Below are 20,445 nucleotides of genomic sequence, written 5' to 3'. Positions count from 1 at the left end.
ACTTCTAATCACTTTGGAATTCAAAAAACTCAGAACAAAAGGGATTTATAGTGGGAATGGGACCCCCCTTTCTTGGGAATGGGACCCCCCTTTCTTGGGAAAGGCTAGATATTAGCCTTGCATCCACGTAGAATAGGTATTTTCCCTTTGACCAGAAGTCATTTTTGCAAGGACTTGCAAAAAGAGTAAAATGCTCTTGAAAATGTCTCAGCTACACTTTAGAGATTTTAACTAAGAGTGAGTTCTAGTGAAGAAGAACCTGTTTAGAGTTGATTCTTCGTAATTCCAACTTCATTGTTTTATTGTGATGGGAATCAAACAGAATTCATCTAACATTGCTTAAACAAACTTCAAGACTCGCTGTTTTTAAGAAGATGAGTTTTATTTATTTATTTTGGTTCCCCTTATTATTAGGTGGTGTGTACACCTTGTTTGAAATGATGTATTATCTGATCTGATTCAGATATTAGATTTTGATTTGATTCATGGATTATGAAAGCTATATAAGCACTAGTTAAGGCTTCAATTTTTCTGAGAAGATCTAACTCCCAAGTCCTTGAGAAAGAAAGCATCTCCGGTTGTGGTCTAGGAACCCAGACAGAAACTCTTGTGTTTTTAGCCATGTGCTCCAACCCCTCTTTTAAGTTACATCTCCGCTGGATCTATTACTGGGAATTAAGGAACCTTTTCTCTTGATCATTTCCATTTTGGGGTTGAAAAGATGTGGAAGCACATCTCTCTCTCTCTCTCTCAGAATAGTAGAATGGTGTTCTCCAAGTTGTGAAGTGAGAAATTAGGATATAATAGTTTGGGATTTGAATAAGATGAAAATCATATATTTCTGGCCATGGGCTGACTCTTATATGTTGGGGATTTGGTAAATAAAATTTCCATTATTATATTAAATAATATTAGAGCAGGTAACCTTTTGGTTTGGATGGTACTTGGGGACAACATAAAGATGATGGATGGTTCGTTTGTCCAACATCATTTCTGACCAAATTTGATGCTGAACAGCTTTTGGGTTTTTGATCCTAAAATAAATTCATGGACAGTTTGATGGTTCCATTCTACTTGGGATAAAGCATCAGAGGATAAAATAATTTGTAGTAGGCATTCCAATTTTTTATTTTTTTTTAAAGAAAGTTTTTATTATTTCCTCCCTAAGATTAATCTTTATTCTTAAGAGCCAAGACAGGTTGGAATTGAGATTACATAAAAAAAATAAAATAAAAAAACAAACCGGAGATCAAATGGACGTGACAAATGCACAATGTATGCGAATATATTTGCAAAGACTACAAAAATTGAGTCTCTCACATAATCCTATCCAATGTTTGCTAATTAAATGGACACCTTAAAAAGGATTTTTATTAATTTCGAATCTAATCCAATAACAGGATTTAATAGGAAAGGAACCATTCTAACTCTTGAACCATATCCAACTATCGACATCTGACTAAGATGGAGGCATTGATAAGATTTGAGTATTAAGATCACCATCCACCAATTTTAAGGTTCCTTGATCCCATGAGATTCTACCTACCTACCTACCCCCCCCCTCCCCCCCCCTCCTCATTCAAAGAAACAAAGCTCTAAATGAAAGGCAACAATGGTGGGCAGTAATCACCAATAATCTCCACAACTGCACACCCCATCCTTAAATCTATGGAAGCGCTTTATATCTCTTAGTATAATCTCCCTCTTATCTGTCATACTTGCATATTTCATTATAGCATGGCAATCTCCACAAACTCTCAGGTTCTTCACAATCCTAATAGCTGTCCCAACATGAGTACTGATGAGCCCAAAGGCAAGAGCCAGCTTCTCACTATGACTTCCCAATGCATCTTCTTTCTCTTCTTCTTCTATATTATGGAGGACCCATTCGGTGTCAGGAATGTACCCTTTAGACCTAGCATTTACCAGTAATTCCTCCAACTTTGCATATATTTGTTTGGCACGCTTATGGGTACGATCACCCGCTACAAAACCATGTACTTTGCCTTCCACCTCGATGTAGCTCAAACCCGGGGGCTTGTCAATGCCCTTACTCTTCATTGAGATTCTGACTCTCTCTACATCTGTCCATCTCCCAACCCCAGCATAGATGTTGGATAAGAAAACATAGCTCCCAGGATGTTTAGGTTCGAGCTGCAGAAGCCTCTTTGACACAAACTCTGCCATTTTGATATTCTTGTGGGCTCTACATGCACAAAAGAGTGCTCCCCATATCACAAAATCAGGTTTGATTGGCATGCTCTCAACAAACCTTAGAGCTTCTTCTAGTTGACCCGCACGACCAAATAGATCCACCATGCATGTGTAATGCTTCACAGTAGGCTCGAGGGAGTGGTCAAGCCTCATGCTGTTGAAACAACTTAGTCCTTGATCCACTAGTCCAGAGTGTGCACATGCAGTTAAGATGGCTAGAAAGACTATCTCATCCGGCTCAACTCCTGCAAATAATACATGCACACTAAGACTTTAATTTTCTAAACATCAAAATGAGATTTTACAAGGAGATATAATTGGAAATTTTCAAATACTCTTCGGGTTTTTGTGTTATATTTGAGAGTTGAGATATCCCTTGATTTTTCCCAAAAAGTTCATCTTCTTCAACCTCTTCCCCGTGAATCCTCCAATATCCCTACAGTGTTGAGATTTCCAACAAGGATTTGGACTATTAAACAAATAAATGAGAATAAAATAAACAAAGTTTTTACCCTAGAGGGCTTTGTCAAATAAATCAAGAGTTTGCAAATAAATCAAAGTTTCATTGTAAGGAAAATACTAAAGTGACTGCAGGACACTGAGCTGAGGAGGAGGTGTGCATAGAACCATAGATGATTTTCCTCAAGATACCAGTGAAAAGTGTCAACAGTACTGTTCACACACCTCCACATAAGCTCAGTGTAACTTAGTGTCCTGCACTGTCACTATAGGACAACTCTTATTCTAAAGGCTGAAGATGATGAAACTTTTTTTTTTTTTTTTGGGGTGGTGGGGAGGGATAAAGGGTGGTATGTCATCAGTTTGAAAACCCATGGGTATTATTCATTTTCTTACCAGCAATTTTCATCTTCTCAAAGCATTGAAGGGCTTGCTCCGAGCATCCATGGATAGCCCAACCAGATATCATAACACTCCAAGTAAGAAGATCCTTCTCTTTTATCTCACCAAAAAGCCGACTCGCGCATTCAATCTTCCCACATTTTGCATACATATCCACCAAAGAAGTCCCAATTGCTCTGTTCAGTTGGAACCCATTTCGAGAAACATAATCATGAATCTGAACTCCACTTTCTAGAGCACCAATCCTTGCGCAAGCGGATAGAGCAGAGACGATAGTAAGGTCATTAGCCCTCACCCCCTCTTTCAACATTCTATAAAACATACTCAAAGCTTGTTCATGACCCTCATTCTGTGATAACCCGGCAACCATTGTCGTCCAAGAAACCACATTCTTCTCCGGCATTTGATCAAAAAGCAATTTTGCCTTCTCCAAGTCCTTGTTTTTAAAAAATCCATTAATCAAACAATTCCAAGAACCAACATTCCTCTCCGGCATCGCCTCAAAAAGCTCCATAGCTTTCTTCAAATCTCCACCTTTACAACACCCATTAATCAAAATATTCCATAAGAGAATGCTCGAAACCTTATTTCTCTCAAGAGTTTCATCAAATAATTGTAGAGCCAAATCCAAAGACCCAAATTTTACATACATATCAACTAAAGATACCAAAACAAAGGAATCAAAATCAAGCCCAAGCTTCGCGATTTGACCGTGGAGGGTTCCACCGAGTCTGGGCGCAAGCAATGATGCTGCAGATTTGAGGACAAATGGAAATGTAAGGCGATCAGGTTGGACACTAAGACGTAACCTGAGAATAAAATGGAAAATTGAGCTCTGGAATTGAGAATTTTCGGAGAGGGATCGAATGAAGGCATTGAAGATGAAAGAGTTGGGAGAATAAAAGTGTTGGAAGATGAGAATAGTGTAATCGATGGATTTGAGTGAAGAAGAGGAAGATATGAGCTGGGTTACAATCCGACTGCTTTGGGAGAGATTGTGGAGGAACAGCTGGGCATGGATTTGTTTGAGTTGTTGAGTGGTTTTCGAAGTGTGGATTAGAGAAATAAAGTGGTTTTCTAATGCTGTACATCTGTTCATATTAATGTAATATTACAAGGATCGTCTCCCAAATATTATATTTCTAACGGTTTTCTTTCTCCTTTTCAAATGGGCCACCCCAATAGATGCTCTGCTTCTTTTGTGATTTATAATATGAATTGGGGTGGCGTTAGCAAAAGTGGTTGTGGCAATAGAATTTCTCTCGATAATAATTAGGGCTGCAACCTAGGTAGATTGGAGGGTCAACCAGGCTTAATTCAAATTGTAAAACCCTCAACCCAAGCTCAGCTCAATCCGACCATTGGGTTATAACTCATTTACCCAAGTTCAACCTGAGATTAAACTTCTAAAATCGAGTTGAGTTGGGATTAGTCTAAGTTAGTTAATTTTGGACGGATTGGACTCATTGAGCACATCTATTTCTTTTTGATCAACATATAGATTTTATTTTATATCTTAAAAAATAAATACAATATATAAAAAAAAAAAAAATCATTAGTAAATAAATTTACGCACAAGCTCCAAATCCATTCATTTTTGTATTATAATTTTTTTCTTTAATTTTACAAATGTATTTAAGAAGAGATAATTAATATTTTTCTTTTTAAATAAATAAAAATATTTATATGTAACTATATAGCATTGGATTTGGGTTGCTCGGAATCTTAACCCGAATTCAATTCAAATTGAGATTTCCTTTCCTAGGCTTAACTCATTTTTCATATAACCCAACTTAGTCTCGCCCATCAATCGGGTTGAATTCAAGTTAGCCCGCCCAATTGCAGCTCTAATAATAATGATATTAAAACTCAACTGAGTCCGGGTTGACTCGGGATAACATAATGGACTCAGAGGTATCAAGCTAGTGTCAATAGTTTGATTCTGGAGGCAAATACAGGCAAAACCATCATATTTTTTCAATTTTGATTTTGATTCAAAATAAGTAGAACGGAACAACCGTGAACTGAGGGCACCTGTTTGTTTTGATTATCAAAACTCGGAATCAGATAAAAAACACCTTGAGTGATTGTAGAATTCCATCTTCTTTACATGAAAGTCTTTTTTAATAACAAGATATGATAAATATATTTTATAATCATTGCAAAGCTTTTCTCTGTCAAGAATCTAACATATTATCTACAAACGTATAAACAATATATAATTATAATTTATTCTATTAGTAAGTACATGAGTTAATGTTATATTTTTTCTTTAAAAAAAATTAATATTTATATTATTTATAAGTAATAAACTTCTAGAAATTACCTATTTTAAACTCGAATACATAGTTCATATGGAACCTTATGTAATATTGATTAACTTTAAACAAGTAGGAAAACCTTCAACCATCTGCAATATATAAAGAAATAATAAAACAAATAGATTTTGAATAGAACTGAATTGGTTCTGGTTCCTCTAGCCAGGTATTGACAATATGGGATTTAGAACTAAGGTTTTTTGATCCCGATTAAATGGGTACCGTTTGATATCCCTTGTACTAGTTTTTGCAAAGTTTGTGAATGTTGATACCACGCCTTTAGTTCAAAACTTGTCTTTGATATCCATCAGTGGTTTTTACAACGCCTAGAAGCGACCAATTTACAAGAATGGGTTGTAAAAACAATTGAAAAAATGGATATATATATATATAGGTCCCGTTCAGCAACAAACATTTTGGCAAAACATTTTTCAAAACATGGGTTAGAGGTTTTGGAATGGGCTGATTTTTGGTGAGGATGATCTCCTCACCGTAGAGATCATTCTCACCAAAAATCAGCCCATTCCAAAACTTCTGGCCCCAATTTACAAGTTGAAAAATCGTGGATTGTCTATTTTTTGTAAATCATTTTTGATGGGGCTAGAAGTTTTGGAATGGGCTGATTTTTGGTGATGATGATCTCCTCACCGTAGAGATCATCCTCACCAAAAATCAGCCCATTCCAAAACCTCTAACCCATGTTTTGAAAAATGTTTTGCCAAAATGTTTGTTGTTGAACATTTTCCATATATATATATATATATATATATATGGGAAATGTTCAACACCCTACACTTTACCCTACGCTTTAACAAACATGTTTTGTCCTACATGGGTTAGAAGTTTTGGAATGGGCTGATTTTTGGTGAGGATGATCTCTATGGTTAGAAGATCCTCCACACCAAATCAGCCCATTCCGAAATTTCTAACCCCATGTTTACAAGTTGAAAAATTGTGGACCGTCCATTTTTTGTAAACCATTTTTTATGAGGAGATTATCCTCACCAAAAATCAGCTTATTCCAAAACTTCAAACCCCATAAAAAATGGTCTACAAAAAATGGGCAGCCACAAATTTTCAACTTGTAAACATGGGGCTAAATTTTTTGAAATGGGCTGATTTTTGATGAAGATGATCTTCTAATCATAGAGATCATCCTCACCAAAAATTAGTCAATTCCAAAACTTCTAACCCATGTAGGACAAAACACGTTTGTTAAAGTGTAGGGTAAAGATTAGGGTGTTCAACATTTCCCATGTTCAGCAATATGGGAAATGTTCAACAACAAACATTTTGGCAAAACATAGGTTAGAGGTTTTGGAATGGGCTGATTTTTGGTGAGGATGATCTTTACGGTGAGGAGATTATCATCACCAAAAATCAGCTCATTCCAAAACTTCTAACCCCATCAAAAATGATTTACAAAAAATGCACGGTCCACGATTTTTCAATTTGTAAACTGGGGCTAGAAGTTTTGGAATGGGCTGATTTTTGGTGAGGATGATCTCCTCTGGGGCTAGAAGTTTTGGAATGGGCTGATTTTTGGTGAGGATGATCTCCTCACCGTAGAGATCATCCTTACCAAAAATCAACCCATTCCAAAACCTCTAACCCATGTTTTGAAAAATGTTTTGCCAAAATATTTGTTGCTGAACGGGACCTATATATATATATATATATAGGAAAATGTTCAACACCCTAAGCTTTACCCTACACTTTAATAAACATGTTTTGTCTTACATGGGTTAGAAGTTTTGGAATTGGCTGATTTTTGGTGAGGATGATCTCTATGATTAGAAGATCATCCTCACCAAAAATCAGCCTATTCCGAAATTTCTAGCCCCATGTTTACAAGTTGAAAAATCGTGGACCGTTAATTTTTTGTAAACCATTTTTGATGGGGTTAGAAGTTTTGGAATGAGCTGATTTTTGGTGAGGATGATCTCTATGGTATATATAGGATCCCGTTCCCCACCCTAAGCTTTACCCTACACTTTAACAAACGTGTTTTGTCCTACATGGGTTAGAAGTTTTGGACTGGGCTGATTTTTGGTGAGGATGATCTCTATGGTGAGAAGATCATCCTCACTAAAAATCAGCTCATTCCAAAACTTCTAACCCCAACAAAAATGATTTACAAAAAATGGACGGTCCACGATTTTTCAACTTGTAAACATGGAGCTAAAAATTTCGGAATGGACTGATTTTGGGTGAGGATGATCTTCTAATCATAGAAATCATCCTCACCAAAAATCAGCCCATTCCAAAACTTCTAACCCATGTAGGAAAAAATACATTTGTTAAAGTGTAGGGTAAAGCTTAGGGTGTTGAGCATTTCCTATATATATATATATATATATGTAGGGGTGCACATGGTTCGGATTGGTTCGGATTTTGACAAAATTGGAACCGAACCAAACATGATGGGTTCTACAAATTTGAAACCGAACCAATCCAATTACCCTATAGAACCGAACCAATCCAATCCAATTTTGGTTCGAATTGGTTCGGATCGGTTCTCGGTTCTCATACTTATTGAAGATAAATACTTTCTTCCTCAATCCAAGCATTCTATCTCCTCCAATCTTCAAACCTTTAAAACAAGTAGGACTTTTTTTAAACGTGGACTTTGGGATAATAAAAATATTAAAAGGAAGAAGAAGAAATAAATAAAAAACCAAAATTTTTATTTTTAAATAATTATATATATATATATATATATATATATATATATATATATAATTGGTTCGGTTTTCGGATTGGTTCGGTTCTATTATATCCTAATCCGGAACCGAACCAAATTAATCGGATTTTTTTTTCTTCGATCCGTACCCAAACTGTGTGTGTGTTTAATCCGAACCAATCCAATCCAAAAGCTTCGGATTGGTTCGGATCTCGAATTTACCCAATCCAATGTGCACCCCTATATATATGGGTCGTATTCGGCGGCCTACCATTCACCAGACGCTTTACCAAACGTATTGAAATCGTCAGATAAGGGTCGGATGAACGGATGCGATTGAAACTTACATTTAAGTTATAAAACATCGATTATTTACAGCGCCGTCCTCAATCTTTCACATAAATAGTGCTACCTCCCTGTTATCTTTAAACCCAAAGGAGACAGACAGTAGAACTCTCTGTCTCAGTCTCTCGTGTCTCTCGCTGAAATGCTATCTGTCTCTCATCCTCTTTCACTGAAACCCTCTCTCTCAGTCTCTCTCGCTCTCGCTCTAACTGCAAATACGTCCCTCTCAACCCTCTCTCTCATTCTCAACACTCGACCTAGCTGCGTGAAATTTACAGGCAGAAATGGGGGATGAAATCTTCTCTCCCTTTAACTAAACATCGGTTATCTTTTCTTTGGTACGTATTATCTCCCATTATTATTGAATCTAGTAATTTCCCAAAACCTGATCGTGTATTTTTTTTTCTTTAATTTTAATGTTGACATATTCTTTCATCATTTATATTCGATGTGCTTTACTAAGATTCTTGTAATTTAAAAAATGACTTTAATTGTAAGAGATTTGCCTTTTTTTCATTTTGTCTTTCTAGTGGACTTTATCTTTCAGTGAAGAATATACTAAACCCTTCCTCCATGCAGTTTATAGATGAATTAAAAAGGGTTTACGATTCTCAATGCAGTCTATTGAGAATCGTTGTTTAGAATGAATGAAGATCATAGAGTGAGGTGCACATTTTCAAGAGAGTACTCATCGAGGAATTATATGTGATAGTTGTTAATTAAAAATGAATATTAGAGTGAGGAGCACATTTTCAAGCCTGTCATCCTACGTTATGTGAGACGTATGTCCAATAATGTATTAGGGGCTCTGCTAACAATTATCATATAAAACCCTTCTACATGTACCTTCTTGAAGGTCACCCATTTTTTGCTATTAATGGTTTGTAGTTGTTGCCCGTCTCCTTGATGGAGATCTGCTTATGTCCTGTTTATCTGCCAGATCATTTGTTTGGCAACCAGATGACAACCCTAACCAGAAAAAATCAGTTTACTGCTAGATCCATGTAAGTTTCCAGACCATCTGTCATGAGCTCTGCAGGTGATTATTTTCATATGCCATGATTGGGTGCTTGCCATTTATAGAATCCAAGTGTAGGACCTGTCTTTAATAATACTCTATTAGAAACAGACTAGTGGTGCTCATTCATGTTGAGAGTTTTTGATAATACCGGACCTGACTTGTGAGATGATGTTTATTAATAATTACATATGATTGTCGACTTAATGTCATCATCTGTGGTTACCATGTGATTTTCAATTGTTCCTAAATTGGTTTGTCTGAGAAGTAATAAAGGGTTGTGGTTTGAAATTCTGATTTCTTTTCTCCTTTCTCTCAAGGGAAACTTCCCTTCTTCAAACTGGAAATCTTATGATTTATCATTTTCTTTCTCTCAATAAATTCAAGTTGGGTACATGTCATGTCATGCAATTTTGCAGATAAAGGCATATTACGGCATTTCCAGGAGTCTTCTTATAAAGTTCAAAAATGACACAATTTATGAAACTCCGAGACTAGCACAGGTGCTAAGTGTAGATGAAGTTTTATTGCTTCTCTGGAGAATATATAATTGACTCTTGTCATTCACGTGGTTCATGACTTTTGGGGTGTTCTATGTTGCAGGTTGTTACTCCAATAGCACCTCTTAGCCAGTAGGTATCCTCTATAGATTTTCTCACTATTTTGGTTTATTTCAAGTGAATCGTTCTCTTTCACATTCCGTTTACGACTATATATTTGATTAGATTCATCATTCAATGTTTTTACAAAGCCAAGAAAATTTCTGGCCATTTTCCTATAATTTATGTTCAGTGCTTTATTCTTTTGCAGGCTGGATACTACTGCTTGGTTTGTGAATGTGTTGTAAAGGATTCTGCATACTACTTGGACCATATCAATGGGAAGAAACGTATGTGGTTGACTTGTCCATAAACATATCACTTAATGTATTTATTCTCATGAACCATTCTTTCCCGTTTTTTTAGTTGTTTCTTATGGGTCTTCTAACTTGCTTCTTAGATCAAAGAGCTTTGGGTATGTCAATGCGGGTAGAGGGGGCATCGCTTCAACAGGTAACATACCATTTCATTAGTTAACAGGCCCTATGACTAAGCACTACAAATATCACCACTTTGTTTTACTGGGAAATTAAGACAAGCCAGTAGACATGAATATAATTCACACGGATATAGAGAACTTATTATCTTATAGTCCTGATTTGGGATTTCTTATTTACAGAAAATAAGGTTTCCAATTCGGGGAACCTCTAGGAGTAGCGACAAAGTACATTGGGTATTTTCCAAATTATGAAATGACAAAAACATACATGCAGATAATAACTATTTTAGAACACCGAACTCTTAAACATCCAAGATGCATCAATGTTTGACATGTGACCAAGATAAGCCTCTTGAGACCCGAATATTCCATGTAACACAAGCACAAACAGTAGTAGGAAAAGTTTTTCAATGTTTGCATAGGTCCAAGATCGATTTGAAATTCTCAAGAAGCAGAAAGTTGAGGGAAGCTTTATGGAGCAAGGTAAGATTTCAAGAGAAAGAAAATCCAAATACTTTAAGGTTATGTACCACGATGTACTTGTATTGATTAACTAAAATTTCATACTTAAACCTGGAAACCATATTTTCCTTTACTTGATTAGTTGAGAGGCATGGGGTTCACTCCCACCTTATCTGTTAAAAATAAAAGAGAAAAAAAAATAATGATAAGTTTTATCTTGGTTTCAGATTTAGATGACCGGATCCTAAAACAGCAACAAGAAGAGGAAGAACGGAAGCACCAACGCCAAGAAAGGAAGAAAGAGAAGAAGGTTAGTAACACTTCACATGGATTTTATTTTTTTCACTCTTTAGTTTTATTATTTCAAAATGGTTTATTGCTGATTTATTCTGGTCTCAGAAAGAGAAGGCTGCAGTGGAAGAGGCTGAGGGAGACCCTGATGTTGCAGCAATGATGGGATTTGGAGGTTTCGGTTCATCCAAAAAATGAATAATGCTTTGAAGTTTTTTTCAATGTTACCATCTCTTTCACCTGTATGAGAGAGAGAGAGAGAGAGAGAGAGAGAGTGTGTGTGTGTGCATGTTGCCTGAGTTTTCTTCCAGAAATTGATGTTTCAGAATGACTGAATTCTTTGTGAGATAACAGTCTAATCTAGTTATGTTTATCTTCCTTGAGGGTGTAAAATGTTTATTTTTGTTTTTCAATACTTCTGGTCATCATTTTCATCTGTGACACTTGTATACAAATGAAGCATTGCATCTTTATCTAAATCCAAACCTTAATCTCCTCCAATTTGAGATGCACTAAAGGTCCATACTCTGATTGTTTCTCATGAAATAAAAAAACAATCTACACTAATAACGGAAGGAGATGTGATCATTGGAAATCAATTATTAGTTATTTTGTTACTGAAGTAACGATGAAACCCATTTCGAATATAAATGATTGTTCTGGTTCCTGTGGATTCTGATTCCATTACGAAAATAGGTGCATATAGAAAGATCCAGTTGGGTATCAGGAGGGCGTGTTTAATAAGAAAGGGGGAAAATTGGAAAAACATTCCCTCTAAAGGAACTGGCCTTGACACTAGCATGTCCGCCTAGAACTAAATGTTTCTGATTCCAATGTAGAAATAGATGTACCCAAAATCCGGATAATCTGCTCTGATTTAATTGGGTAATTCTATTTCTAAAATAGCTATATACAAAATCAGGATAATCTGCTCGGATTCTAATCAGGTACCAGGGAGTTGTATAGTGAAACCCTTTCCTTAATAACATAGTAAGATTTTGAGCCTTACTAAGGGTAGTTTTGCTCAAATGGATTACAACATTAGAAATCTAACACCACAGCTGTCATTAAGTTTCATCGAAAAACTAGAAAATTCTTCCAAGGTACCCTTAGTAAAGGTGAAATCCTTTACTTAGACTAGGGAGCTCCTAGTGAAATGTAGTACATAAGTTACATAACCAGATGACATAACTTGGTGATGATAATGCGCGATTGTGCTTGGGCACTTTTTTGTAGAGTATGCAGTATCAAATTAAGCCAAAATTCCAAGCATTGCAGGTTTAAAGTGGAGTTTCCAAAAAGAAAGAAAAAAAATTCTAAAACATTTAGAAAAGATCTAAATTGAGAAAAATAATTATAACTGCCAATCTTCATGTGTATTTATATAGGAAACTGTCATGTACACAGCGGGAACCACCTAGAAGGCAGAACCCCAAAGAAAGGAATTGGTTTTGTGTTTTTCCCATATCACTATGCTGTCGAGACAATCTTATCTTCGTCTACGTCAATAGTCTTCCTTGCTTGCTTCAGTTCCTCATGCATAGAAAGAAGTTCTGTACATCGGTGAAGTTTTGACGTATCCTGCATGATCAAAGAGTTAAAAGACACCAGACCAATCAGAAGCATAGTAAACATACCAAACAACCTACACTATTATTAGAGTGTAAAAATATGAATTTTGAATTCTCACTTTTGAAAGAAAATACACAAAATTCAAATATGAAGGCACATGCCTTCATCCCAATTTATACCTAGTGGCATGGTTTTGTCCCAACTGTAGCAATGCAATACACAAAATTCAAATAGTTCCAATTATTTGTTAGATAAGTGGATGGAGCTAGTAAGAAAAGATATGAATGCCTTGTCTTAACATACAGAATTAGTCGGAGATGATGGTCGGAAATTGGTCGGTGATTGGTCGGAGCGGTAGGAAATTGGTCGGTGATTGGTCGGAGCGGTAGGAAATTGGTATCTTTGGTCTTTGATGAAGTTAGTCGGAGATGATGGTCGGAAATTGGTCGGTGATTGGTCGGAGCGGTAGGAAATTGGTCGGTGATTGGTCGGAGCGGTAGGAAATTGGTCGGTGATTGGTCGGAGTGGTAGGAAATTGGTCTTGGTCGGAGATGACGGTCGGAAATGATGGTCGGAGATTGGTCTTGGTCGGAGATGACGGTCGGAAATGATGGTCGGAAATGATGGTCGGAGATTGGTTTCAACTCCCCTTCATAAGAAGAAGAGGTTCTCCTTAAATAGACCCACCTTCAGTACCTTTATGGTATATAAAATCGGGGCATCAGTATCGTTCAATCAGGTAACACTGAAAGGTATATTGATGTACCTAGGTTAGAGCGGCCTGAGCCTTTGTCCTATTGTAAGCCGTAAAGTCATATGTCCCGATCGCCAACTCAAGACTTGTACCTTTACGGTATATCAAAATTAATCTAAGTTCACCAACTGTACTTCTTGGTCAAAATCAGTGCCTAAGTGAGATCCTGCCCCATTGTACCCTATTGTATGAGGGGGATAGACAATGTCTATTCTAGACGAGAGGTATTTAAGTGGGCCCTTGTTAAGTATCGTGCGCCACCTCTCAATTGAGGATTAAACTAGCTACTTTTTTACTTCAAAGATTTGAGTTGGAGTCTCAGATTATCACCTATACGGTATATCAAACCAAGTCACCATGTATCGAGAGGTATATAGGTGCACTTGGGAAAGGGTTGTCAGATAAATCGCATTACTCGTAGTAAACCTAAAGTCTAGAAACCTCTCAATAGGTCATGACTTGAACTTATCGTGGGTGTTCCTGGGTTGCTTGATGGAAATGGACCTTATAAATGATGAGATCATGAATGTACGATTTTGTCCTCAAGGAGTAATCTTTTTGTTTAAACCTGATTCAAGATTATTGTATTACTGGGTGCACCAACCTAATAAAGAGTCCATCTTAAAAACTTGGCAATGGTTCATATTGACCCAGTCCATCTCGATCCAACAATCATAATAGACCGGACCATTTAAATCAAAATGAAATTCAAACTCTTTGCTAATTCGGGTTTCAACCCATTTTAAAAGAAGAAAAATGTTTTTCAGAAGAAAAATATTTTCCAAAAGAAAATACTTTCCAAAAGAAAAAAAAATGATTTACAAAAGATCTATTCCTTAATGGGAAAATGACTTACAAAAATATATTTTACATGGACCTTGGAAATATACTGAAATATTCTTTTGTGTCAAATCAGGATGCTAGCTGTAGGTAATAACCCAATCGACCAATTGGTCAAAACAACAATCATTGGAATGCACCCGGTAGAGAAAATCAACTTTGGGAAATTCATGTTGAGGTGTGCCTTGTATTTCCACGAGTTTGAGATAGATTGGAACCTTCTACGCGCTATGATAAAGCGTTGGAATCCTCATCTCCATATCTTCCATATTGGGCATATGCACTTGTGTCCTACTCATGAAGAATATTGTGGCATCATGGGGATTTCTACTCAGGACCTCTAGTCAGGCCCTCATTGGAGACATGATATGCTGGTAAACTCACCACAGGACTAGACATCTCAAAAGAAGAAGTCAAGGCCCTAGTCCATAATGGGAGATTGGACTTAGTACCTTTACGAGGCCCATATCGGTTCCGCAGTCATCCCATCAATGTAAAACAGAGCCTAGCAAGCGACTAGAGACTATCGATTGTGCTTAGAAATCTTAGCCCAATATATACTGACCTCCAAAAGTGATGGTCAAACTGTCCCTGAGTTTTTTATAGACATAGCCTCCCAACTCTTAGGTAAAGCGAACCCTCTACCTCTCATTTTAGCTGAAACCTTCTCGGTGTTAGTACATCACAATTCAGTTAAGGCTTGAAGAAAATGGTTAGATTCTCGCCTGGCCCGTCATATTGGTTTGAGATGTCCTTGGTGGATGACTGATCACCCTGTTCTAGGTACTAAAAGATTCTATTATGTCCGTTTGATCGGACTGGAAAATACATCTTTTTACAGACCTGACTTGATCCCAGAACAATACGAAGTGCCTATAAATTTCTTTTTGCCTCAGTATAAAGATTTCGTTCCTTCCGAACCATTGACTGGGAAATTAATACATCTTATTGAGAAAGCTTGGAATAAATGCACCTTAGGATATCCAAACAGACCAGCAGAATTCAAAGAACTAGTTGTTAGAGCCAAGAGGATCAAGCCTGATAGTTCTAGCAATCCTGATGACCATCAAGACAAGGCCAAGCGTCCATGTAAAAAATAGTTTAAGTCAAAAAGATATTATTCAATAAATTTTTCTTTGTCAATAATTTTCAATATTTTCATTAAAGCTATTTTTCTTTTGAATAAATATTTATTTTGAATGAACGTTGATGAATGGATTATTTAATGGATTGGTGCACAATTTCAATAAAAGGACTCATTAAAATGTTATCAAGGGGGTAACACTGAAATTGATTAAATTTATCTTTGATGGGGTCATATAGGATTATCATTGCGCCCAAACTCAAGCATCCACCTCCTAATTGGAGTCGTAAGTCTAGTCGATTAGAGCGAACGTTAATAGCAAGTCAACGGGCATAAATGGTTTCAGAATCTGAGCTTACAGAGATCTGTAAGATTTTGGCAGTCTTTGCCAATGATATCAACAATATAAAAGACAAAGTGCAAGTTTTAGAACAGATTTCAGAATCAACGGGCAATCCCCTTGACGATCCAAAAGGAAAAAGGATAAAAGAAAATGTAATGAGACATACACATGAGGTCTTTGAACTTGACGGGGATGAAGAACATATTGATGAAAATCCGGTGTTAGCCAACATGATGTCTCAGTTGGAGTCAGTCTTGAAGAGTATAAAGGGTATTGATGAAATTACAACAGGCATTGAAGCTTTGAATTGTATCTCTAGAATCCATTTACCAGAAAAATTTGTGATTCCTAAAATGGACAAGTTCAGTGGGGTAGGTTGTGCAAAAATGCATCTCAAGGTGTATGTTACTAACATGCGCACTATGGGACTCAGTGATAAACATATGACATTGCTATTTCAACGGACTCTATCAGGATCAGCTCTACGATGGTTGATGTCTCAAGATCCAACTGTAGTAGGTACATGGGAGAAGATGTTAAAGGCTTTCTGGCATTAATATAAGTACAATACCGAGATTGAAACTTCAAGAAAGGATTTGGAGTCAACTAAATAGAAGAATGGGGAGACGTTTACTGATTTCATTGGCCATTGGAGGCCAAGGCTGCTCAAATATGGGATCGACCCTCGGAGAAGGAACAAGTGGTAATTATCTTGAAAAAATCTTACACAAGGATACGCTCAGCACCTGATCGCCCAATATCTTCTTACTTTTGAGTCCCTATTGTAAGTCGGAAGTCAACTTGAGGACGTTTTTGCCTCTTGGGTTCTTTTTAACTCCTCAAACAACAGGTCCAAGAAATCCTTTATTTCTAAACCCAATACCAACCATGTCTATATAGCTAACACATCAGCTACCCCAGATCAACCCCTAGCCTAAACTAATAATTAGGTTTACCCAAGTCAATCTCGAACTACGCGTCAGTTTATCAATCTAGGGATGAGTCTCACTGTACCTCTTCACAAATTGGTAAAAAGAGGGCTTCTTACCCCGATCCAACCTCGACCTTTACTAAATCCCCTGCCAGCTAGATAGAACTCTAATTTGTTCTACGAGTTCTATCAAAACTCTGGCCATCACACTGATCAATGTATCACTTTGCGCCATGCCATTCAAAACCTTATCGACAACAAAAAGATCACATTTTTGCATTCGCTTGATTAATCAACTCGTTAACCCGATTGCAACGGTTTCCAATGATGGATGTTTATTCCAATGCTTTATTTTGTTACCAGATATGTTTCAGAAATTCGAATGAGATATCTCGAACTGACAAAACTATAGAAACCACCACTACACTAGAAAAACATAACCCCAAAAACGTAGAAATCATCATTTTGTCGACAAAAACAAACTTTACGATAAAAATCACTAAAAAATGATCAAATTACCCCTAACCTTAAAACATCCCTAGAGCCTACGTTACGCTTAGGAAAACCTATTCAAATACATAAAACAACAAATCGAAATCAAATAAATCATTTCGCCAATTTTCACAAAATTTGACAAAATTACGAAAATGCCCCTCATAAAGTTCACGACCATTTCGTATAGAAAATTTTATAAATGACACAAACCAATATTTTCATTGAATTCCTTACGAAAAATCGATTATAAAACATCCTAGAACATTGAAAAATGACTTAAAACGCAAAAAGTCATCTCCAAGGGTAAAACGGTAATTTTACAATTTTAATAATTAAAAATTCTGAAATTAATAAATAAAATATTAAATAATGTAAAGAGAAACATTAATAAAATTAATTTAAAAATTTGAATAAAAAAATCGATCAATCAGGTTCTTAGGCAAAATTGTTGATGGTTGCCCAGATATTTATTAAAGGACCCCTCCATTTGGGGGCCCAAAGAATTAAAGATATAATAAAGGGGGGTTCTCCAAAAAATTAAAGTCAATTAAGTAAGACTAAATTCAAGATATTAAAGTCAATCAAGTAAGACTAAAGTCAAAATCTTAAAGTCAATCAAGTGAGACTAAAAGTCAAAACCCTAATAGAGTTCTAATTAAATAAGAACTTTATTTAATAGAGTTCTAATTAAATAATAACTCTATTTAAAATAATCCTAATTAAATAATAACTCTAGTTAAAATAATTTTAATTAAAATATAATTCTACCTAAAATAATTATAATTAAACAATAACTCTCTCTAAACGAATTATAATTAAATATTAACTCTATTAAAATAGGCACTCAAAAAAAAATCTATAAATAAGGGTTCTTACAACCTATTTTCGTATCAAATAATAAATCATAAGAGAAGTAGATCAAAAAGCTTCCCTAGCCTCCCATAAACCCTAATTTTGAAGCCCTAACTCCTTATCTAACACCCATACTTCAACTTTAGCTCGAAAAACACCTAGAAGCCCTTCAAAAACACCCAGAAATCCATAAAAAAATCTGAAGGATCCAGATCTAAGAAAGAGATACCTTGCCTTGGAGATCTGAAGCGAATCCGATGACAGAACGAAGTGGAGAGTGCTATACGAAGAACTATTCTACCAGATCTGAGGGAACAAGACCGTTGTCTACGTAAAGGTAAAGATTTTAATTTTTTTTATTGATTAGGTTTTTTTAGCAATGTAATTCTATTTGAAAATTAGTAGAGACCGGCGTTTGCCGAACAGGGTTGGTGCCTAACACCTTCCAACCTCGTAACGTGATCCCCGGACTCGTATTTTCTTTCGTAGATTAATTTTTTTGCCTTTTAGAGTTAATGTTCGGTTCCTAGACCGTAATAACTAGGTGGCGACTCCCAAACCTCAAAAATCAAAAGTGGATTCGCACACCCCACGAATGTAGGGTACTTTCAGTGATGACTCCACTGGGGATAATTGAACATAATTTGAAAATGAATGCCCGTACCATCACCACGTACCGTCTGATTGAGTATGCTCGAGAGGTATATAGGTATACTTGGGCTAGGGTGGCCAGATAAAAATGCATTGCATATAATAAGCTTAGAGTCTAGAAGCCTTCCTATAGGTCACGACCTAAACTAACTATGGGTGTTCCCGAGTTGCTCTATTTAATCCAACCAACAGGTAAGTGGGTGGACTTGATCCAGATTGATCAAACTAAACCCACTATATCGGTCCGATCCAATCGGTGAAATGTACCGATCAATTTGAACGAATTAAATCAGTTGGCCCAATTGACAAATGGATCAAACTGATTAATACCAAATCAGTTGGACTAATTAGTTTCACTTTTAAAGATCTAGACCACTTTATATAAAAAGATTCGATCTTAGGATCAAATTAATTTATCTGATCAAAGGTTCAATCCCAATTAGGGATAGACCCGCGTCTAACCTTTCTCATTTTCTTGGTCACCATAGACTTATAGTGCGTTTGGATTCGATATTTCCCACCGAATTTGGGTTATTCTATATCAAAACTTTAATCATGTGATTAAGAGTCAAACCTTTAGAGTCAATGGTTAACCTTGGTTTACTTCCAATCAGCTGATAATTGGTCTCAAATATTCTACACCTCCATCTGTACCACTTTGGGTCCGTGAAAAAAGTCATCTTTCTAGAGTACCATTGGCAAGTAGTCAGTCTTTGCCACAAAAAGAAACGAGTACCATAAATGAAGTTGCACTCCGTCAGATTTTAGAATCTTTTCAAACACAGATTATTGTTTCAGTCCAAACACAAATTGAATCCCTGAAAATTGAAAAGAGAAAAAATAAAGTTATAGAACCTCAGGATGTGTTTGACCTTGTCGAAAACTAAGAAGATAATCAATTACCTGTCGACCTTATCTTAGCTCATCGAATAACTCAGGTTGAAACTGCTTTGAAGAATATTAAAGACCTCGACGATCTTACTCTTGGATTAGGGGTAATGACCTTATTTCCCATGGTCCGTCTATCAGAGAAGTTCACAATGCCAGATATGGAGAAATTTGATGGTATTGGATGCCCTAGGACTCACTTAAAATTATATGTCGGCATAATGCAATCTCAGGGTCTGAGTGAAGAACAGATAGCTCAACTTTTTCAAAGAACCCTTACAAGTCCTGTCCTACGCTGGTTAATGTCATTGGACTCATCTCGAGTAAGAACATGGCATGAATTGATGAAAGAGTTTATTGGTCGATATTCATTCAACACGGATATTGAACTCACAAGAAGATACTTAAAAACTACTAAACAGAAACCTGGGGAAACTTTCACTGAGTTCATTACTAGATAGAGAGCTAAAACCGCTCAATTGTGGGACCGACCTCAAGAGAAGGAACAAGTCAAGATTATCCTCAGGAATCTCACTCCAAATTATGCCAAGTACTTGATGTCTCAGTACCTTCCCACTTTTCAATTCCTTCTTGAGGCTGGAAATCAAGTTGAGGATGTCTACTCTTCGGGACTTTTTGGTAACTCGTCTGAGTCAAAACCCAAACATTTCAAACCTAATGTCAATTCCTTGCAAGTGGCCAACACCTCCTTCGCACTATCTCCTCAAGCTATTCAGCCTTCACAAGTTAAGCCTAGGAGATAGTTTGCCAATCTTGGAATGTTCCTTAGTGTTGCTTATCAAAA

The 20,445-nt window shown here is 36.4% G+C and overlaps 1 protein-coding gene and 1 long non-coding RNA gene across 3 annotated transcripts; one reads left to right on the top strand and one right to left on the bottom strand.

Moving 5' to 3' along the window:
• Positions 1–1,225: 1,225 nt before the first annotated feature.
• LOC147382565 (pentatricopeptide repeat-containing protein At1g04840-like) lies at positions 1,226–4,271 on the bottom strand. The gene is made up of 2 exons (XM_086428351.1): positions 3,070–4,271; positions 1,226–2,459 (listed from the first exon to the last, which is right to left on the bottom strand). The coding sequence occupies exons 1-2, from the start codon at positions 4,172–4,174 to the stop codon at positions 1,627–1,629; spliced, it is 1,938 nt and encodes a 645-aa protein (XP_086284477.1). The 5' UTR covers positions 4,175–4,271; the 3' UTR covers positions 1,226–1,626.
• Positions 4,272–8,457: 4,186 nt separating this feature from the next.
• LOC147382564 (uncharacterized) lies at positions 8,458–11,608 on the top strand. Of its 2 annotated transcripts, none has more exons than XR_015173179.1 (7): positions 8,458–8,759; positions 9,859–9,942; positions 10,043–10,071; positions 10,250–10,328; positions 10,439–10,491; positions 11,167–11,249; positions 11,339–11,608. It is a non-coding gene; the product is annotated as an uncharacterized LOC147382564 (long non-coding RNA). The 2 variants fall into 2 exon arrangements; XR_015173178.1 differs by having other exon boundaries at positions 8,492–8,759; positions 10,043–10,075.
• Positions 11,609–20,445: the final 8,837 nt, after the last annotated feature.

The sequence above is a fragment of the Akebia trifoliata genome, chromosome 16 (genome assembly GCF_017979445.1).
Source record: "Akebia trifoliata isolate Shusen 1 chromosome 16, ASM1797944v1, whole genome shotgun sequence".
In the NCBI taxonomy this organism is placed as follows: Eukaryota; Viridiplantae; Streptophyta; class Magnoliopsida; order Ranunculales; family Lardizabalaceae; genus Akebia; species Akebia trifoliata.
Note: the sequence above shows the minus strand (reverse complement) of the source record. Positions and strands in the feature narration are given on the sequence as shown.

Excerpts from the sequence above, each read along its gene's own strand:
- LOC147382565 (XM_086428351.1), bottom strand. The coding sequence starts at position 4,174 with ATGAACAGATGTACAGCATTAGAAAACCACTTTATTTCTCTAATCCAC. Across the intron at positions 2,460-3,069 it reads TGAGAAGATGAAAATTGCTG|GAGTTGAGCCGGATGAGATA; the intron begins GTAAGAAAATGA and ends TATTATTTGCAG.